We start from the raw sequence: 22,407 nt of genomic DNA on the forward strand, positions 1-22,407 counted from the left end.
CGTCTGTAACTAACTACTGTTTATCACCAGGTTCCCTTGGAATACAGAACTGTTAGATGAATGGAATAGAAATCACATCTATTTCAAGGGTGGATTTTAAAACCATCTAATTTGCTATACTGTACACACGGTGTCTTTTAGCTTTAAAAAGCATAGCTTCTTGCATGTTTTTCTCTGATTTGTGTATGAAAGCTTGACATAGATAACTGATAAAATACATAAACACCAAGTAAGTTATACAAGCTTCAATGCAAACTGCAAGGAAGCGGAGGGAATTTAACTTCACTCATGTTTACACAGGTGAGCCTGGGAAATGGCTCCTGATTACACAAGTGGCTATGCGTAACACAGTACTGGGTGTGGGTACACTAATGCCAAGAGAAAAAAAAGAACCTGTACCTTTAAAATCTAACATGATCTTTTTTATTACCATGAATATTATCCTGCAGATGAGAACTTCTGTTGCACCATTTGAACATCAATATTAATTACTCATTTAAAATCAAACTATTTAAGATATCATTGAAATGTATTATAAAATAAGCCTAAAGTTCATGATTATGTTAGGATTTCTTCTGTGAAAAAACAAGCAAAGCCAAAATATTCATTTGCCTTGAGGGGATGTTCTTGATTGCATTTGCAGCTGATTATATAAAAACTAATAAAATAAACTTTCATATTTATCCACATCTGGAAAAAATCGATCATTGCTGCCAAATAACTACAGAGGAGAGAAAAAGAGGGCTTTTCACTTCTGAAGTCACTTTTAGGCCCAGGAGACTACGCTAACAAATCCTGAAGCAGAATTAGGGCCGAAGTTTGTCAGTCTGTCTACAACCAGTCATACATCTCTATCTGGAATGTTACTATGGAGATATTTTATTCATCCTCAACAGGCTTATGTATTTTTTGTAATATGTTTGTGCTTCTAAAAATAAATATCCAATAACAGTCACTAAGATCTAACAAAGGAAAAATGAGAGCTGTCAGAATCATTATTTAAAACAAATTTCAGAAGTAAAATGGCATAAAAGCCATATGTATATGGGAAGATATTTTGGACCCCATGGCAGCACCATCAATTATCTGCAGCACAAATTCCATAGCCCATATTTTGTGCTGCAATGCTGAACAACTTGAAGACAAACACAAGAAATATTTGGAAGTTAGTAGACTTAAACTATTTAAATTAAATTTAAATGACGGAAACCAGTTGTCAAAAAACCTCAAAGTACGGGGTCTTGTGACCCATAGAAATTATTATGACAAATCGTCGCTTTTCCATTTTGGGAGCAAACATGATCCCACTTCACTGTGGGAATGTCATCTGAGACATTTTTCTAATGCTTTAAACAATGTATCAGGACAAGATCTACATATATATATATATAAAATATATATTTGTGTATACATAAAAGTCATTCAATGGGAGGATACTGCTGTGAGGGGCCACAGCAGCATACTTCAGTTGTTGGGATAAGAGGTTGCTTCAGAGGTTTTAAAGCTGAATGATAATTCACTCTTTCTTTACTCATTCAAGACTTAAAAAAACGTATAGTAGATGTACTACTGATGCATTTTAGAAACAGTTTCTGAAACCAAAGTTTCTTGTATTTTCCAAACTTTTTGTTGACATACATTTTTTTGAAGGAAAACTTATTTTGCTATATCATTGCTTTTGCTATCTACTCTTTCTCAATAATCTTCAATAGTAAACTCAAGCTTTTACTCTTGCCTGAAGTACTTTCACATGGCATTACTACTTTTAAACTTCTCACCCCTTGTCTCCCAGCATTCTAGTCAAGATGCAGTCTTTATGCGTTTCTTGTAAATTCAGTTTAGTGCATCTTTTACGTTTCCCTATAACTTTAGCTCCTTTTCTGGCTACATGCATCCTGTTTCTTCCTACATCAATGTGGCATCAAGCCTCCAGAATCATTTCAGTAAGCAATTCTTAAAAGGAAAAATCCCTAGTTCTTGGCTATGTGTTTCCAGTCAATGTGAACTATGTACACTTCCTTTGCTCACTGGGCCATGTTTCCTGTGCTTCCAGCATAGGCCTATTAATTTTCTTAGCCTATATTTATAGTGTATGTTAACACTTTTTGGCCACATCATCTATGTTTGTTACATGCAACACTGAAATCTATTGCAGTTCTTGAATCTTATTGCTGGATATCAACTGGGGTTTTTTTGCAATAGCAAATACAATCCAAATCCCTTCTTTTTTTTTTTTTTTTTTTTTTTTTTTTCTGTGAATTTTGGTGCTGAACTGTGTTGAGTTTTTCCCCCCTCTTATCTCTAGTTTCTTTGTATTTTGATCTTCCACTATCATAGGACTGCCTACTTGCTAGAAGATTAAATCCAGACTAGTTTCCTTCCTTTGTATAGCAAAAATCCAGGTGCTATTTCAATAGCTAATTGCAGTAGGCTCCTTCCTATTCCAGGTGCAGCCATTATACGGTCTTTTATGAAAGATTAAGCTCCTTAGAATGGTAAAACTAGCTTGTTATCTTCATTCAGAGTCTTCTGTATTCTGTATATAGTTTTCGCTCTCTTTTTAAAAGTATATGACTCATATGACACATTTTTTCATGGAGTGCAACCTATTAAAATTTCTCACCCTGAGTTAAAAAAAAAATTAAAAATATCAACAGCTTCAGACCTAGTTATGGCCATAAAATAAGTGATATCTGAATGCCTCTTCCTGGAACACAACGCTTGTAAATATAAGATAAAACTTATCCTCTTCACTTTTATTCCTGTATTCAGCATAGTCTTTTATTTAGTGTTTCTTCAACTTCTGTGTCTTGTTCAACAGTAATAGAGCCCATGGAGATACTCCATTAAGCACTTAACCATCAGCGCTGTGCAGCATAAATCCCATCAGAACAAAACAATTTATTCTAAAGAGACCTTCTGAAAACCATGTTAAGAAACAGCTTCCATAGAAGCGTTTTCCCAAATTGTCATGCCTTTCATACAAATGTTTATGTTGCTATTTTAAAGATGAGATGTCAAGACCTTTTGATGAGAAGCAGAAGAATAGAAGGAATAGGTTTTCACTGAGAATTTATAATTTCCTGGGACACCCAAGGAGTTCCAAGAAGAATTGAACCATATACACTAGCGTCTGAAAAACATCCTTTTTTGTCTGAGTGGCCATAAGCCAGGTCCATTCTACGGTCTGTGATCTGCCTAAATGCCACTCAAAAATTTCCCTTATTTTGAATATATGTATTTGAAAGTGGGATTACTTGCATGAAAAAAAAAAAGGAAAGAAAAAAGTTAGGATTAGAATACTAGATATTAGGTCCTTGGAATTGTTTTGTCTATAACCATAAATTCCTTTCCCTTGCCTCCTGCACAGACAACTAACCTCTTTCTACTCTAAATGAAATTGGCATTAAAGTTCTCATATGCTGCTATTAGTTTCCCCAAGGCTACCAGAAAATTATACTAGAAACCATTTTAATATACACATAGTAATAAGACATTTTTTTCTGTAGAAAACTAAAAAACCTCATTTATAATGTGCCATTTCTACCTTTCCACAGTCTATAAATCTGCTTATAGCTTTAAAGTAAGAGTTGTAATAAATCACCGGTGTCAACACATTGCAGCGTAGAGTATTAATTACAAAAACACCGGTCCAGAACCAGTCCAGACACTTGGTTTAGGTGTTTAGGTCAGTGACTTACTGAAACTGGTATTTGCTTTGCTTTGTTATTTTCTCTGTAAAAAGTGGTTATTACAAAAAATTCATAATAAAAATGTCTATTAAAATTGACATAATATTTATGGATTTAAAACTGCATCATTCACCAGATATGCTTAATTTTTCTATTACCCACAGCCATTGTAAGTACTAAGACGGATGTGCAAAAAATCCCATTTAAGTTGGGACATTCTTCTGGAAAGTACCACCCACAATTCAGTTCTTACTGGCAGAGGAAGGAATCAATCCAGGTTATCTACACCTTAAGCCTTGCTGTAGCCACTATGTTTATCTTATACTGATGTTTTATTATAACTCAAGTGAAAAAATTTTATATAAAAACTGTATTAGTTTTATCTTTTGAGAGAGATAAGGAAAGTGTTATCTTTTTTCTTCTCCTTCCTTCCCTCCCCCCCCCAGTTAAGTTCAAGCCAATTAGGGAAACAACCTGTGCTAAAATGGGTTTTGCAGGTTGATCCATTTTATAGAACTACTTAAATTTTCACTGAGTGTTAGAGAGATTATCTAGGTAAGTAATTAGTGCACCTGGAAGATGGGACACACTAAGTTCCAATCTCAACTGCAATGAAAATAGAATTCTTTAAAGGAGTATCAAAAGGAGAAAACGAACATATGCTGTGCCACAGTCCCCTTGTGGCTGGGGAGATGGAAAGTACTAGATTTCTGAAATATTTTAAACAGCATTTTTCATCTCAAGGGAATAAAGTTAGTATGAGAGTACTGGGTAAGAGCAGAATTATAAACAGCATTCTTTCATCTCAAGGGAATAATGTTAGTATGAGGGTATTGGGTAAAAGCTGAATTACATCCACAAGTTATTTCCAGCACAATTCAGTGAATTTTACTCACTGATGGAAATATTACATTCTTTCACTTGATTTAATACCTGCTGAAGGAATGTCATGCACCTCTTGCAGGTACCTGCAAGCCTTCTCTAGTTGCATTGATTTTGCTAGCAGCATGGAGGAATGCTACCTGTCTAGGGATTATGTTTTACAGTGATATATTCTTGCATGATACCAAAATAGGGTGAGTTTCAATAGTCAAACATCAGCTAGGAAGCTAGGATGTAAAATTGATTATACTTTTTAAGAGATATTTGAAGGTGACAGAGAGCTATTAAAATCCCAAGCAGTCAATGTTAAGTGATGGTTATAAAATTTATTATATTTGAATAATGCTATTTAATTAGAACACAGCTATCAAAAATGTTCCATGAAGTCAAGGATATTGATAAATCAATCGTTGATGAAAATTGCTTTTCCCTAACTATTTTGAATTAAAATGCAGTGAGAGAATTCAGACTACCATAATTTTTCTGAGATTGTAGAAGCCTTTATTGTAGCCTAATTGCTTTATTTAATCTTTCCCTTTTGATTAGATGCTTCAAAATCAGAAAAAGAAGGTTGGAATTTGAACCTCTTGCCTGAAATCCTTTTACAGCTATAATGAATCTTCACAGCATAGTGATATAATGCTTGTTTCTAGAATAACATGCTTAGGTGAAAGAATCAGCAAAAGTAACTCAAATACATGATAGAATATAAACTTGTTTATGGTGCTAATTTTGATATCCAAGCATATTTGACTGTAAACTTTACAAACACACCATTGGCGAGATTCTTACAAGATCTTTTATGTCCTGGGGCAAAATTCTGGCCTTTTTTATCAGTAGGTTTTGCTACTGAATTCAATGAATTTCACCCCAAAAGATTTATGGAAGGCACACAATAACTTTCTATTTCCCTATAGAGCTGAGAGGTTTAAAAGAGTTGTAAGGCCTGAAGAAGAACTGGGAAAGTAAAAGGAAAAAGAAATAAAGAAAACAGCAGCACCAAGGGAGAGGGAAGGCCAGCAATATTTTGCATTTACACAGTATGAATTATTCTTTGGGCATAATCTACACACCACAACCAAAGTTCAGCTTGGGAGAAGCTGGATAAACTACTGGCACAGAAAACGCTTCTGACTAGCAACAGTAAAGAAAAATGTTGCTCCAGACATCAAGGCACAAATCTTTTCTATTATTAAAAATGCCATAGGTCTTGAATGGCTTTGCTGGACAAAAGAAGTTTAAACTGACAATGTTGAAAATTAGGTAGTGAAATTAGAATCTTTTTCTTGTTCTAAACTACTTGAAACAATGAAAATCAGAGGGACAATATCTTGAAAAGTAAAACATTCAGAACTTCTAAAAAGGTTTGACCTCAGGGTTGAATAGAAGCTTAGTTTGAATGTATTTACAATGAATCTGTGAACATTGTTAATTACAGGATTCAAATTAATGATCAGAAAGAACTTTGTTATTCAAGGTTATCAGTTAATTGACAAGTAAGTGACTGTTCAAAATCTAAGACATTTCTTATATGTGTGAGGCATGGAGAGCAGCAGAAACTTTGGTGTGTACTTGTGGTAGTATAGCCAGATTCCAAGCTTCATGAAAGTTTATATGTTGCCTTCAATAGACTTTGCATCTAGCTGTAGAAAAGTTAATTATTCTATCATTAGTCTTGCTAAATTGCCTAGTAGAGGGGGTTTCTGCAAGCTTTGTTGGGGTTTTGGTGGTTTTGTTTTTTTTCAAACATGGATCAGTTTGTAAGAGAGGGAACCTTTTAAGATCACTATCTCCCTTCCCTGCAGCACAACCAACTTTTGCTATTATACATCAGGCATTAAGTTGTACCTAAAAATTACCCAAGAATGAAACCTTAATGAAAGGTATCGCCAAGACAGAGAGGATGATACTGTTGCTCCTCCAGCTTGTCATCTAAGTTATTATTTGGTTCACAAACTTGAAACAGCCATTTTCAAGGTGCTTATTTATCTTAAATTCCTGAACTGAGACGTTGCAAGCACAAAGGAAGGAGGAATCATCATTGCTCTGTTGTATCAAGATAATTTGTTCAGGGATTACTGCAGTTAAAACTCTCTACATTTACTTTGGCAGGACTGTATTATTCTGTAAGTATTAAGGAAGGGTTCTGCTCAAAAAGGAGCACAGCTGGAAAATTGTTTGAAGGATATAAAGAACTTTTGACTGGCCAGAAATTAATGGTGGTACAAGAATCACCATGTTTAGGGATGAATTTGGAAATTTTGGGCAACATTGATGGTTGTTCCATTTGCTGATAGAGGGGTAATTATGATAATGGAAAATGAAGAGGCTATGACCAGCTTGTGCTGTCTAGGATTAAGCTAGTATTCTTATAAAGCTGAAACCAGAGAAAAAACTGTGTAGAAGGAAAAGAATAAAAAAGTGGTAAAATAATAATATCAATAAAAAATGAAGCTTAAGTTTATGACCTATTCTGAACAACTTGAAAGGTACTTTCTTAGAAGGCATCTTTCTGGGGCAGTAAATCACCGATCATGTGGAAGCAGGGACATTAGGTACTGACAGTTAAGAGCTATATGGAACAATGGTTAAAAAAAACAAGCAAAAGAAAGAAACAATTTGTGGCTTTGGCAAAGCCAATTTCAGCTAACAAAGGAGACTTAGGTGCTTTAAAACAGGACTGTTCTCCTTCTGATGCAAGAAAAATAGTAACGTTATCGATGTAATCCAGTTGTCTTTAAAACTGCAATGAACTAATACAACTTTTGTGTTTCTGCATTTATGTTAGAATTAGAGGAACTGCTGCTGATTTTTCAAAAGTGAAATAAAAAATCAGTCTCATCTTCCTCTTTTCAACCCTCTCAAGTGTTTTTTTTTTCTGTGACTTGCCATCACAATCCTAACCTCAAGCGATCAATTCGATTTCTAAGGAGGACAAATGCAATTTATTCTATTTCAATTTGCTGAGAGGAAATCTTCTCTAATATTAATTCTTGAAGTGAGTTCATAAAAACAATTTCCTTCCTTGTCAAATTTTGGGTGTTGGAAAGAAATTCAGTTAGTCTTTGACATATTGGGAACTAGTAACCAATACGAGGGCCTTTAACCTATCAGGAAGAAAAAAAAAAAGATTCTTATTAAGTCTGTGGTGTCTTTTCTTCATGCTTTCTAGCAAGAATCAAGACTACAAAAAATTATCTGATGCTCATGACTATAAGATTTCCATTTCACTGCAAATCCAACATAACTACAGGACAAATGTAGGTCTCTGCTCTTATTCTATAGAAATTATGCTGCAGCTCCTACCTACCCATATTGATGCTTCCCTTTACAGTCTGTAAAACTACTTCCGTGGAAAAACGCTGTAGGACTGTAAATCAGGAAAGACTCTATTTTACCTTAATCCAGAAAACAGTAGCAGTATTTGCATGTGTTTTTCTTATGGCATGCTGTTTTGTTTTTATTCAGTGCCTAATATAAGATAAAAGAGCACTTACTAAATAACTTTTCTACTTTCTGTGCCACAGCTATTTGTATAGGGTTTTCCATATATATACTGTTTTGCTGTGAGTCTGTTTATAGAGGCTGGAGGGGAATAGACACAAGACCTTACCTCTTTCTAACCTAGGGAGACCATCCTCCCTCTGAGAACCGCTCTTGCTCTAACTGGTGTTGAATAGTAAGAGATCCTGATGATATTGAGCTCCATTTATTATTCTTAAAGACCTATTACTGATGAGCCAAGTTTTAACTACATTACCTTACAGAATGCTACCCCATAGTAATATTCGGCAATATTCTTTGCAGTTATTCTGCAGATGCTAGTACCAGCTTCTGAAGCAGGATACTGGATTAGTAGGTCCACTGATCTGCTTTTATAGGTTTAGGGTGGAAATTTGTGGAATCCTTTTCTTTCATTTCTACAGTCTTCTTTAAACAGCTTCCCTGCCTCGTTACGCAGACTACCATTCAAGAATTGATGATTCATTTGGACAAAAAGACCAAGAAATGTGAATAGGAACTATGTTTTTGTGTCACATTTTTTTTCTTAAGTATTAGAGACTTTCCTCATCTAACAGCCCTCTACACTTAAAGATACAGTCTGGAGTGCAGACTGTATGGAGATGAGATAAATGAGACATAGAATGTGAGCAGGATTTGCTTGAACATTAAGCGTGAAAGGTCCAGTTTCTAAAATACAGAAAATGTCAGATACTCGCCGGTGGCGTACTTTTTGAAAATAGTACAAAGGACCATCTTGTGGATAAAGCACAAGAACGCTGTCATCAAACACAAGTTAGCTTCGAAGTGGCTGCAACCTTGGTACTTCCCCTGTGAGTAAATAATTGCCTGTGGTGAAGGGCTGTCTAACACCCTGCACTTCTGTCTGTGAAATACATCCAAAAATTGCAGATGAAGGATAATTGCAGAAAATGAGCTTAGAGGAAATTATCAGTGCTGTTTATATGTGCCTTTTACATAGCACTGAGTGTATGTGTGTGCATGTGTGTATGTGTCTGCATACACTAATAGTATGCGTAAAGGCCAATGGAGATGAATATGTAGTATTAAGCACAAACAGGGCAAAGATTAATAATGTCAAAACTACAAAAGCTAGGGACACCCTATTTTATATAAAATTAAGTATCTGTAGTGAAAAGATACATCTATTCATTCCTTAATGCACCTTAAAAATAACTCCTGATAAGAATCTGTAGGGAAGCAGAAGGTGGGTGGACTAGGGAAGTGTCATCTGGCACCTCGTGCAGAGAAATGTTTTGTCAAGAAAGTATTAGTCATTACATGAGTGTGTGCTTCTGATGATGCAAAATGTCTGTTTGGAATTCTCAGACACTCAAAACTCTCCTCAAGTTCACTGAAGACAAAGAGTGGTCAAACCCCACCCCCCCCCCCCAAATTAGTGTGGCTGAAGCAGAATTAAAAGTCAAAAGCTTGAAATGGATGCTCAGACTTGCATGCTATTTTCATTATTTTAGGTGAATGAAAGTAGATAGGTACCAAAACGCGTGGAAGGGAAAGACAGGGTACTTACTTGAATCCTAGTCATGATTTAGACATTTAATCTGAAAGATTTTGACAAAGGACTTTTTAGCCCTTAATTATTTCCACAGACGGCACCATGAGAAAGAGATGAGCTATAGTCAGCTGTTTGGTATTTCTTTCAGTATGCTACCATTTTGTACAAATGTCCCATTAATCGTGTAATGGAAACACAGCTGTGCAGTCACTAAAAAGATGGGGTGCTGGCAAGTGCTTTAGACTATTATAGTGCCTTATTTACATGTATTTATTTTCTTCTTGCAGCTTATTGTGCAAGAATTTTGGTGTTAGCTACATACTTTTGACCAAGGCTTTTGAGCATTTTTTTAGCTGATATGGAATGTGTAGATGATATCCCTAGAAAGAGAATTGTGAGGGATCAGCAGTCATGCAAGAATCATGTATGTTAAAAAGGAGAGATATATAAAACGTATTTCAGATTGCAAGAAAGGATCTTTGTCAATAGCCGTTTGGTAATGTCAGAAATCACCCAACAGCTCAGATTGCTTAAAGCCTCCCATTGCCCCACGACTCTTTGAGCAGAGCAAAAGCATTGCCATTTGCAGGGGAAGCAGAGGCCTCAAAAGATCAGGAAAGCTGCTAGCTCCCAAGCCACGCAGACTTCTTTCCGTGAGGTCAGCACGCACCTGTGACAAAACGCTTGGTGCTCTGTAAAGACCACAATGTAACCTACCTAACCATGCAAGAAATAGCTGTCTTAAGTTCTTTACCAACATGGTGCTCCCACAGAAAGAGCAATTATGAACACATTGACGCATACTCATGCATGTGTAAGGCAACACTGGGTTATAACAAAGGAACCTATTAATAACACCTTCAACAGTAAAAACTATGTAAACCTATCTGCTTAATAATTTTAATGCATTCCAATTTAGCAGTATAATGTACCATGCATAGAAATACAAAACAGATTATGTTTTTCAGAGGTTCATTCCAGAATTTATTGATAAATCCTATACTAAAATCACCTAACATAATAATGTGAAGTGTCAGTGTTTCAGACAAAGTTAGAACAAATTATTACCATGAGGACATAACTCTGTTTTAAGAAAGAGTCTGAATGGTTTTACTTATATCTTCATTATACTTGGAACCTCTTCATTTACTGCATAAGCCAAATCTCATTAAAGTCCAAGGGCTTTGGTTTGTAACATAAACCTCTATCAAATTAAATTACCTGTATGAAAAATGAAGAAAGGCTTAAATGAAGAATCCTACCTTAATTTTTTATCTCTGTCACAAGTTCTCAGATGAGAGAGTTGTGACTGACTACGTGTTTAAGGGAACATCGTAGTTGTCAACTTTTACAAGATGCGAAATTGAGTAAGATGTAGTTTAAACTAAAGGTAACCACACGTACTCTGAGTATGTGATGTTAAACTGTGCTCTGTTCTTGTTTCAGCACTGCACGTTGATGACACAAGAATATGTTCATAGCCCAGGATTAGATTGATTTTGGCTCACTTTTTCTCCCTATGCATTCCACAGCGGCAGCGATGATCAGGGTGGCAATAATTAGGAAGGGACTTGGTTTGACAGCCTACATATGTAGAGGAAACTCTCTTCGCAAAACTAGATGTGCTTTACAGAAGTGGGGCACAAGGCTGGATATTTGCATGGATGCAGACTTAAAAACTAGGGGTAAGTGCTAGCTCCCCACAGTAAGGAGAAACATTTCAGAAGTTACTCTTCAAAACTCTTGTGAGGAGATCAAGACACACACAATAACATGATCTGCGTAGTTACATAAACCAGCTTTTTGATTCTGCAGTAGCTTACATAGCCCCATGCAGTTTGACTCCGCTTCACAGATGAAGACATATGAGAGTCTCATTTGTGATTCAGGGCACCTTGCAAAGAAACTACGGCATGTGTCTTGGGTTTGGAATTTCATTACATATTTCTCCATATGCCAATGAGATTTTGGCCCATAGTTTTTAATTCCAATTGGTATGTGTTAGCTAACTGCTGGCATCTGCTATCGTGCTGTAAAGAGTAAACTATAACCTTAACAATCAAAGAACTTTATTAATATTTAAAGAAAATGTTTAATGTTTAAACAGAGTATAAAAACTTTAATGAAGCTATTTGGAAACTAGTTTGCATATGGCATTATGCTTCTTAGCCTACCAGCATCAAAATGACATCATTTTTCAACATGATGGGCTTCTCTGTAGAAATACTGCTTTCACTACAGCTCTGGGTTTCTTCAGGGTAGGAATTACATTTGAGCATGCGTATTTTCCAGTTCCTGTGCTTAAGCAAAATGAAGGAGAGTTGGTTTTCTTTGTTTTTCAAGAGCATATTTCTCTTTCATAGGTCTAAAATACTATTTTTATTTTTGTGTGTGTGTGTGTGTGTAAGATACTAGAAGATGGTATTCTTTACAAAATGCTGATGACAAAGGGAAACATACTAGATGAGAACTAATGAGGTCAGAATAAATCTGCATTCTCAGTTAAGGAATCACTAAAGCAGGTACGCAAAAACAGAGGAAAAATGGAGATTAAAGAATGAAGTATAGAACTGAATATTCTAACAAGATTTCTGTATGTGGACACCCAGTATTTTCAGTATCATGGATAGGATAGCAGCTAATTCATGATATAAATAATAAATTATGCGGCTAATTACTGATATACCATAGTTATAAAGCCTGTTGTTATCAGCTTACTTGTAGCAATGTTTCCTAGCTGTTTACCATCCACCATGTAGCTCACAGCTAGAAGAGAGGAAACAATTATAGCATTTCCGCATAAATTTAAGGGGAGCGGCACGTAAAGAGACTGCCGATTAACATTCTTTTAGCATGGTTAAGTAATCAGGAACATCAGTCAGATAATGAGGGATTTTGTTAAGAAATTCAGATTGAAAGCCATAGTAGTATAATTCCTTTTGCAGAAATCAAGATTTTCTTGTGTTATGATTCTTCTCGTTAAACCCATACAGTAAGCAGCTTTAGCTTTCTTTATAGCATTATACTATTCTACAGGGTTCCATAAGATCTTATGGTACATCTGGTCAAACAATGCATCTGGCACATTTCCAATCTTCAGCTTTTTCTGCTAAACACAGAAAATAGCTGTGCAGAGAACTGGAATTCATTGTACGCTTCCTGTCAATTGCAATCCATTTTAAAGGTAATAATTATTACAAGCACTACGCATGTGGTGCATATTCAATTAGAGATAAGAAGGCAATTTATAAACGAGGGCAGCCTGTTTGTAACAGACCCAGTGGCTCTGTGGAGATGCATTGAGTTAGCAAGCTATGATGGGCCGGCTCGGGAATACATGGCGCAGCCAGCATGCCTGTGATGCAGCTGGAGCTCATTAGTGCCTCAGGAGGGAAACGGGCAAGTTGTACGGGAAAGCGCAGGACGAGAAGGAGGGTTGCTTCTCTTCAGGGTACTTAGGCTAGAGCTGTAACGATAGCTCATATCTAGAGAGGTGTGAGCTTTTGGGCTTTTAGAAGGGTCTAAAACTGTGACTTCTGTTGTTTATAAGTTAGATGTCTCAAAGGTAGCAGAAATTTCTGCCTACAATTTCAGGTATCTACTCGCCAGCTATATGCTAAATGCAGCATAAGCCATTCTTCTTTTTTGAACTCTGTGCTTACAACCTTTTTATGTCTGTATCATTTTCTCCTCTCAAAGAAAAAGAACAGGGGCATTTCTGTGTCCTCCCTGATTGTTTTGAACAGCTGCAAAATGAAGGTTTTGCTACAGGTCTTGTCTCAAAAAAAAAAAAGAAAAAAAGAAAAAAAGAAAAAAAGAAAAAAAGAAAAAAACAAGAACAAGGTTTTTCCCTAATGTGACTCGCTTCCAGAGTGTTTACTTTAAGCAAAACTGGCTAAAACAAGGGCAAAACTATACTAATACTATTCTAATACAAACAAATCTTCCCCAATGCTATTTCATTTTTTTTTATTCTTGTTATCAGAAGTAGCTGCTGCTTCAGACCCTTCTACAGACCACTGTAAATTGGTCACCTGGACCAACTCCTGAGCAACCCTGCCTGAAGCCCCAGTCTATTGCTTTTGAGTCTGAACTTGCATGGGTTCAAGGAGATTGGGAATTAGGGTTTTTTTGTTCATCTGCAGAAAGGGAACCATGAGACAGAAAGAGACGGTGCCCATCAGAGCTAGTTTTTATGCTCAGTCTCCACTTAAATGGAAGAAAGTACTTCATGTGTGCAACCTGTTTAATTCTAGCCAGGAATCTGGACTTTATTGGATCCTTTAGGCAAGGACCTCTTGTATACTTTTTGAAGAGTAGCAGACCTGAGTGCCATGTATTAGTTAAAAACAATTTCCAGTTTACCCTCAGACAGAGTATTAGCCATCAAATATGTTATCTTACACCAGACAGGCAATGGTGCTATATACCTCAGAAGATAACGAAAAAAACATTCTAGTATGAAATTTTTTCTGCAGGCATTGTAATTGTGGTGTGCTGGAAGAACGGATTCCTCCTGCACAGCACATATGCAAAGACTGATTAGAATCTGGTACTGGTGGTAATCTTGTTTGAAAGATAACTCGCTTTCCTCTCAGTCTGTCTCTCTGCCAATCATTTATGTGGAAACACCTGACCTCTTGCAGTGCCTTAAAGGTCATTTTTTCCTAAGTAGAGCTCCTGAACAAATCACAGTAACAGCTGCCAATTAGGGTGCTCATTTCAAAAGGATGAGAATGATGTTTTGTGGTGGTTGGTGTTTTGCTAATTATCGAGGACATTTTGCTGTAAGTAGTGTTTTCCTCAGTCTAGAAATACTCTTGAAATTTTTAAAAGTCAAGAGACTGAATTGTAAGAGCCATTATATCCTGACATTTGTGTGGCCTTTTCTTCTTAGAAGTGTAAACTAATTACCTATAAAGAATCCAATGTCTGATAACAGAAAATAGTAGGCATTAACCAGAGATAAATTAATATAGGCTGTGTGCTTAAAAGTAAGCACAGCTTTAATTGTTTGGTCTCTTAAACACTCATACAAATAGCAGGACCAAAGTCCCAGGGCACACACATTTATGATAGCGGCACTAAACCCACCTTCTGTTTGTGCTTTTGTTCTCTATGATTTGAGAGGGTTGCTTCTCCCGAATACAGCATGGGTGCTAGGTATCTGGAGTGCGACCCCTCGCAAACAGCCGATTGATGCAGTTTTGGCAGTACTAGTACTCAGCTGCTCCTTTTCTCTCACAGAAAGATAAAAATGGTAGCTGCAGTTCCTGGCTTGTGCTTTTAACAACAAATTCAGGCGAAAGCATTCTGCTACTGAAGCAGAATTTGCAATGCATTATTTCTTTTCTTACAAAAAGACAGCTGACAGAAGAATCCTACAAGGCAGACATTGTGTCTAGAGAAAGGAAATCTGTTGTTTCAATTCTGAGTGTAGCTCTGCCTGTAACTTGTTTCTTAGAGAGTTAGGCCAGCAGAAAAGCAGTAGAATGACTTGATCACAGTGGTGGCGCTTCATTTAGATATAGTGGGCCAAAACCTCTTTGCCTTTAGTCCTATGATGCCCTTTTTACTAAACGCTGTCTGATTGCTGTTCAGGAACCACTCCTTTGATTAATTGATTTTTTTTTTCACCCTTTCAGTAGATTTGGACATCTCCATTGCCATATTTTACTTCTGAAGTTATACTATCCTGTTCCAATTTGCTTCAGAAGTGAGTCTATAATTATGGATGGAACAGCATCAAGTCTAAAGTCCTTATTGAGGCTATTCAATGGCATTTCAGGATCAAGATACTATAACGATTTATTTTACAGTTTTTGAGGAATCAAAAAAATGTTTCATGACTGTTTTGTCAGCCTGTTTCAATTAATACCATTAGCATTAAATTAATATGCTGACAAACACAACCCTTTTACACCAAACTTGTTGTATGATCCAGCAATCAGTTCATTGATTCCTAGCCTGTTTCCTTGTTAGAAAATGTGTATCACAAATGAGCTAAGCAAGTTTTGAAAACTTAATGTATTTTCAAGGGATTTCTAGGAGATATTAGCTGCTTCTCTGCAAAGTGATGACTTTTAATAATCAGAGATAATCAGGTCTGCTTTATAGTGTGGAGATTAAAATCTGAAGCAATCAGTACTATGTCCATCAGTGAGCGAAGCCCAAAGACCAGTCTGAGCTTTCAGTCCGTCAGTGTTGTAAGTTAATTTGCTGAAGCAGTCCTAGTAAGACTACATGCTTTGGTAAAGTTACTCAGAAGTTATGCAGCACTGAGTTCTCGTTTTACCTTTATGCCGGTCTCAAGCTTGTGTAAAACCTTGGAGGTGAAGGGCCGCTGAAATCTTAATGCGGCATCTCGTGCATACTGCACACCCAGTGCAGCTGAACAATCAGGCCAGAAGCTTTTGCCTACAAGGCAGGTGTTCCCTAATGGGTTTGCTATCAGGAGCAGCAAAAAAAATGTAACTGTTTAACTAGTAGTGTGGTTGGAAAGGCTATTACACCTAATTTGAGAAAGCAGTCTTCTTCATGAGCTTGTTAGACACAGCTATTTCAGAGGTGACTATGTAAACAAGGGTTAGACTGGTAGAATGAAAGGAGACAGGCAGGGCAGAATGTGGCATACCCCCTTGCTGGCTGGACATGCTTTCCTGTGCCTTCTAGTAATTCCCTGGCTCTACTTCCATAGGAGATGTGTTTCAGAATTCCCTTTCCAGAATGTATTACTTGTTGGCTCTGTATTTTATCTGAAAGTAGAATTCTCCATACTCTTGCACACTTAACCAAAAGAGACGTATTGCCCTGTTCCCTGGTCTTTTCATTGTGGCTGTTCCCTGGACTTAAAGGAACATAACCAGAAAATGATATAACTCAGAAGTATGATGGATAACATTTATAGACATTAGAGAAAGTGAGAAGCTTCTCTTAATACTCCACCACTAGGAAACTGTGCTGGTCTTAGCTTGGCATTTGAGTGAAACTGATAGGGGGCAGACAGAAAAAAATAGCGAGGAATGTCTTCTCTTCCTGTAGAAAACACAGTATTGTCCATGCATCCCTTTCTAGAGCTGACCTGTAGGGATTTACAGTCTGTCCGCTTTCAACACACCAGTAATTTCTATTTATCTAGTAACACCCTGGCCAGCCACGGACCTACTTGTAGCTGAGCAAATTAACCCAACCCAACTGTGCATCTGAAGAACCTAATGTAAAATCTGAACTATAATGTCCCAAGATTTAGAAGCAACTATTTGCCTGCAGCATAATGTGAGGTTATACTAGCAGCTGCAAAAAATTCTAGACAAAGCTGCACAGAATCAAATAGCTTTCGATCAGGTCCTAGCAGTTTCATTTTCTCCTTCACTAAAGACATACTGAGTAAATTAAACTTTAAATGTACGAAACTCAGGAGAGCACTGTTTGACCTAACCTTGTTGGCACAGATGGCAGCGTCAATTTTAACGTTAAAATCACTATAGCCATAGTCAGGTCAATGATGATAACTGAAAAATACTGCCATAAAACATAATTCCTGTTAAAAACATACAATAAAAATAGAGACAATGTTTATAAATAGTGAGAACTGGGGTAATTACATTGAATGACAACTTTCTAAAGGCTGCATATTCTTTGCTATCTTGCTTTTCTTATGACAGTGTTAAAAGACTCCGTTGTGACAAGGTTTCTGATAGTTTATACTTACAGATTCTGTAAGTTTCAGATTGAAATCCAGTATTTTGTCTTTCCTGGAATGCTAAATGGTGATTGACTGAATAATAAAGGGTACACGAGGACTAATAATTTTATGGCATCTTTTAACAGGCATTCTTAACAGAGGTTCTTAAATTCTCATTTAAGAACTGTAGATAAGTTTTCATTTTATATCAGTATCTGAAGAAAACCATACTAGTCTTTTTTTTTTCTTAGAGCAACTGATGAGGTATTATGAGAAATGCAGAATTTGGCATCAGGGCCAGAAACACCACCTCTATCATTGTATACTGAAATTTACCATCAAGCTATGAAATTTTAACAGCTAGTAAAAAATGTAAAGAAAATTATGCAAAGCATTAGAGAAAAAGCACTTGTTTAAAAACAGCTAACACAATTTCACAATCTGATCTAGAGTTTTAAATCCGATTTCCATGCTTTTTGTTAGCTTTAGCTTCAGCCTTAACTCACTGTTTTGTCAGTGCGCATTACAGTTCACCGGTCCTTATTGAAAGATCTGTCATATTGTAACAAAAGAGAGAGAGGCTCCCTTGAAATAATTCTACAAACAAACTGAAAAGCCCTTGATTTTGGCCAGTAATGAGTAATAAAAATGACTTAGATTGGGAGCACAGCCATCTGTCTGAGCAACAATATTAATTTAAAATGCACTGTAGTTGTATATGATTATCAGAATGCCAAGTGTGTGGCTTAGTAAATTTGCTTGAGAATTCTTGGGAGGAGAGAAAGAAAGAGGCAGTGCAGGTCTTGCTGAAAACAGCTACATATGAAAGGGTAATCTTTGGATTAGAAAATAAATTAGATGAATTCAAAGGAATTTAACAACAATTTTTGAACCATATCGTAAGGGAGGCTGAGGATTAAGAGCTTATTGGGGAAGAGAAAAACAGAATAGAAGGGGTGCATAAAACTCATAGCTCCACAGAGAAACACATAATCACTTTTCTGTGTGTTCAAGGGGAGATTCAGTTTATTTTCACTATTTTGTTTTGCACTGTTGAATGGGAGGGAATGAAAGAGTAAGCATGAATAAAACCAGTATGCATTTAAACTAAATGTTATTTTATTCTGTAGTTGAAAACATTTGTAGGTAATTAAAAATACCATGGCCTTTCTTTTTCTCTTTCTCTCTCTAAGGCTATGCATCACTAAATCATGCAGATGAATCCCTGAAAGAGCCTTGTATTCAAATTGTAAGAATTATGCTCAAGGGTAGTAATGGCATATGCAATTCAGTATTTCTGTAAAATAGAAACAATTCTATAGCAGATATAAAGGTTATTCCTTTACGATACAGTTATCAGAGAAAGGTTCTCTTCACTACTGGAATACTTTTTGAAAGCCTCAGCCTCTGCTGGTATGAAGAAATGCAATTGAGAAGACTATCCTGTTCAATAGCTAACATTGTATTCTGGAAGTATTGACCAGAAACTTTTTTGTGATTTGAACTATGAGAGAGTCTGACAGCTGAACTGATACTGTGGCCAGTATTTTTTCTATCAAACTGTTTTTGATAGAAAATTGGATTTTTGATTAACTCGAGAAGTGCAAGAAGCGATGAAATTTTCTACATACAATTTCCAACGCTTAAAACAGAAGAATTGCAGAAAAAGGTACCAGACTGCATCACAAAAATTATAGTTTTGGACCGTATGTTTCCATTTTGTTCTAGGAGATAGTTTTTCTACAACCTGGGGTTCTTGGGACATACAAGTTAATATTAAAAGGGAAGAAAACTGCATTTAAATGACTTCTCACAGGGTCTAGGTAGCGGCGAGGTAGTCTAAAGTTACCCCTTGTGCTGAAAAGTATTTTTAACATTGCAATGCCATATATCTAGTACTGAGAACAGCCCCAAGATTCAAAAAAATAATTAAAATTGTACAAGTCACCTGATCAAACAAAAACCAGACAACCAAATTTCTCTAAACTCTAAATAACACAATGGAAAAAAGAAATCACTCTTTCTAATTATGTCAGATTTTTAACGAGGCAGAAATGAAATGCTGTCATTGCTCATCTGTGGGCCAGACTGCAGTTTATACTGTCCCTTTGCAAAAATCCACATGGATCCAATCTCTCAAACCACTTCTGTCTTATTTACCAGAGCTCTTTGATTTCCTTAATTTTGTAGCATTTTTCCATGGGAGCTAGTGTAAACTGTTATCTCCCTACCCTTCATCTCCTCGACTGACATTTCAGGTCTCTTGGGAAGAACACATTCTTACATTTTTTGCTTATCCAGAGAACTGTTACTGTTTTCCTGGCAAAATCTCCAGTCTTTCCACTAATGAAGACATAAGCCTCTTCCTTTGCATTAATGAAATCCCATCCAGCCGTATGCCAGTACCTCTGTCTATTCCTTACACCAGTTGAAGACACAAAGTCAGTTATTTCCCTACCTGTTTAGTTCTCATTTTGGAATCTGGTGACAGATTGCTGTAGGTATAATGGGCCTGTGTGACTCCACAGAAAAGGACTGCAACAATACCTGAAATTCAAAGAAAAAACCAGAGTTAGCTGCTTCAATTTTCTTACCTAGATTTGTCAAAGGGCTGCATAAAAATGCTATTTAGACAGTTAACAGCATTTTATAACAGAAGAATTTTAAGGTATGATTTATAAGAGCATCTTTCAAACAAACCAGATTTTTTTGCTTTGCTAAAAATCATGAAGGTCTTGAATCTCCTACTTGGTCTATCACACAGTCATAGCATTTCTACTGTTGTGTATTTGGCCCAAAACTGTAGAAAATTTATTTGAATTAATACATGGTAACATCTGGCCATAATCTGACTGACAGTTAGACAAGACTAATTGTAATTAGTAATAATTGTAATATGGAAGACTTCAGACTATTTGAAAATTTTGGCAGAGACTGAATAGGAATGGAAAAAAATAATTTTATGACATTTAAATGGTTTGAGAGCACTTGGGACTGACTGACTGCAACAGGGGGAAGTCATTTCAATCTGTGTCTGACAGCCTTATCATAGGCAGTGTGTAACAATGTGCAAGGTGGACCACAACACCTTGCTTTAAAATGATGCTCTGGTAGGCACAAGCTGCATTGCCCGGGACGGCTAGGTCAGTGACCGTAGCCATGTGGCAGTAATTATACTTCCCAGCCTGTGGAAGGTCTTGAGGTGCAGGATAGCAGCTTTGTCAGGAATAATAATAAATTTGTACTCTAGTGATACTTCTTCTTGTGAATACTTCCTCCCTGGCCCTGGTCCTAACTCACTAGAATCATTGAGTGTAACATCACTGTAATGCAGTATTATAATTAAAGTAGTTGATAAGACTGTAACTGCAATCTGCTGTCAGGTCTGGACACAAATAAGGCAGAAGGAACCCACACAGGGAGAAAACAGAAAACCAAAAATAAGCGTCCACCAGTACCATATGTAAATACCCATGGAGGAAGAAAGCTCTGTGCTTTTCTTAAACTTGGGGCATGTCTACATAGATAATTATTTATGCAACAGCTCAGGGCTTGTTCATGTCCATTCCAATCATCATTCCCCTGAAAACCTCCACACACGTTTCCTGAAGCATGTAGAGCATGCAAGTTCTGCTTGGTTTCTAGATGCACACCACATGAGCAACAACTGGTTTTGCACAAAGCCAGCCTGCAGTGTGATCGCTGCATGCCTGTGATCTCCGGGGCTCAGGCACAGGCAGTTTTCCACCACCCACCCCACAGTGCTTTAGTTCTTGTCCTTTCAGCCCTTCTACCGCTGCCTCCTGTCTAAGAGCTACATGCCCTAATTAGCATTTTAGTTCTGCTTCCTCATGGGCTGCTCTGCAAATTGTTAGGTAATTTTTAGCTCATAGGCTGCTGACGTACTGAAATAACACTGATGAATCCAAGGAAACGCATTGAGACAACAAAGCAAGCAAAAGGATACCTGTCCAGGTTTAGGCAATATCCATCCTTACAGTGTGACTGTGCAGCAGCTTTCTAGGCATTCATTGGGTTAAACTAGCATGAACTGAAACACATAAACCAGTTCTACTGGAAGCAAAATAGTCCCAGTCTGTTCCTTCAGTCCTGGATTTGAAACTGGATATGGCTTCCTCCAGCTTCTCCAGGCCGGTGACTCCTGAATTTACAAAGGCCGGCAAGAAGAGGCTCGGTAAGGGGGCAGAACCTACAGTGCTGCAGGCTTTAGCACAGCAATCCCAATATAAAACAATCTGCTACTTCAAAAGGATTAATAGAAGCAGGCCAGGCTTCACACAGTCACAGGAAAAAATGGATGGTAATGTACTGAACAAGTGTCAGGTGCAAGTGCTGGAGCCTCGATAAGTTCTTTAATAGGCTCATCCAAACCTCAAAAGCAAGAAGGCCCTGGAAGTGGGTGAAATCTCCGCCTCCCCTAAAGCAAGGTATAGATAAGGAAACACGGTAAAGTAAAAATTTAGACAATGCTGAAACTATTTCATTTGGAGGAGTGTGTGTGTGTGGGAACAGCACATTGCCACATACCAGTTAAAGTAATTGTTACATTACCGTGTCTTTCTCAAGTTTCTGACTCTCTTTGTATTGCTAACCGTGAAAATATTGTCCAACAAAACCTGACTTTCTTTAATTGCAAGCCTCTTTTGTTTCTGGGAAGAATTGAGCCTTGGTATTAATATGCCTTTGATGGAAGAAAAAAGTATGGAGTAAATAATTCTGAGATTAACTCGGCACAAGGGATAACTGCCATTAGAAAGAAAATGAGAAAGCAAACCTGTTTTTCCCACAAACCGCTGTGGAAATTTTCTTTGCTTCTGGGTTCTCTTTATGTTCACCTGTACTCCTACAGAACACAGTCTCTGCAGTCAAGAGAAATTCCACTGAGCTTTAGCTGCTGTGTCTTTGTTTTTTAATATTTATTTTCTTATATCGGTTTTGCTACTTTTTTTTTTTTTAACTGCACTAAGGCTTTCATTTGCAGTAAATAATGTGGGTAACTAGTGAGATTGTCACTGCCCAAATATGTTCCAGGAAGTTCATGTTTTTGGGAGGTCTAATTGTTCTCTTAAATGAGTCTGAGTCTTTTTTTC

The 22,407-nt window shown here is 36.9% G+C and overlaps 1 protein-coding gene across 1 annotated transcript in view; it reads right to left on the bottom strand.

Moving 5' to 3' along the window:
• The window catches only part of SLC9A9 (solute carrier family 9 member A9), a 209,070-nt gene that overhangs the window by 94,090 nt on the left and 92,573 nt on the right, over positions 1-22,407 (bottom strand). Inside the window, exon 9 of the mRNA XM_009639760.2 lies at positions 19,755-19,843. Coding sequence (XP_009638055.1) covers positions 19,755-19,843 — 89 coding nt within the window. The remainder of the gene's footprint in view (positions 1-19,754; positions 19,844-22,407) is intronic.

The sequence above is a fragment of the Egretta garzetta genome, unplaced genomic scaffold (assembly GCF_000687185.1).
Source record: "Egretta garzetta isolate BGI_Z169 unplaced genomic scaffold, ASM68718v1 scaffold425, whole genome shotgun sequence".
Classification (NCBI taxonomy): Eukaryota; Metazoa; Chordata; class Aves; order Pelecaniformes; family Ardeidae; genus Egretta; species Egretta garzetta.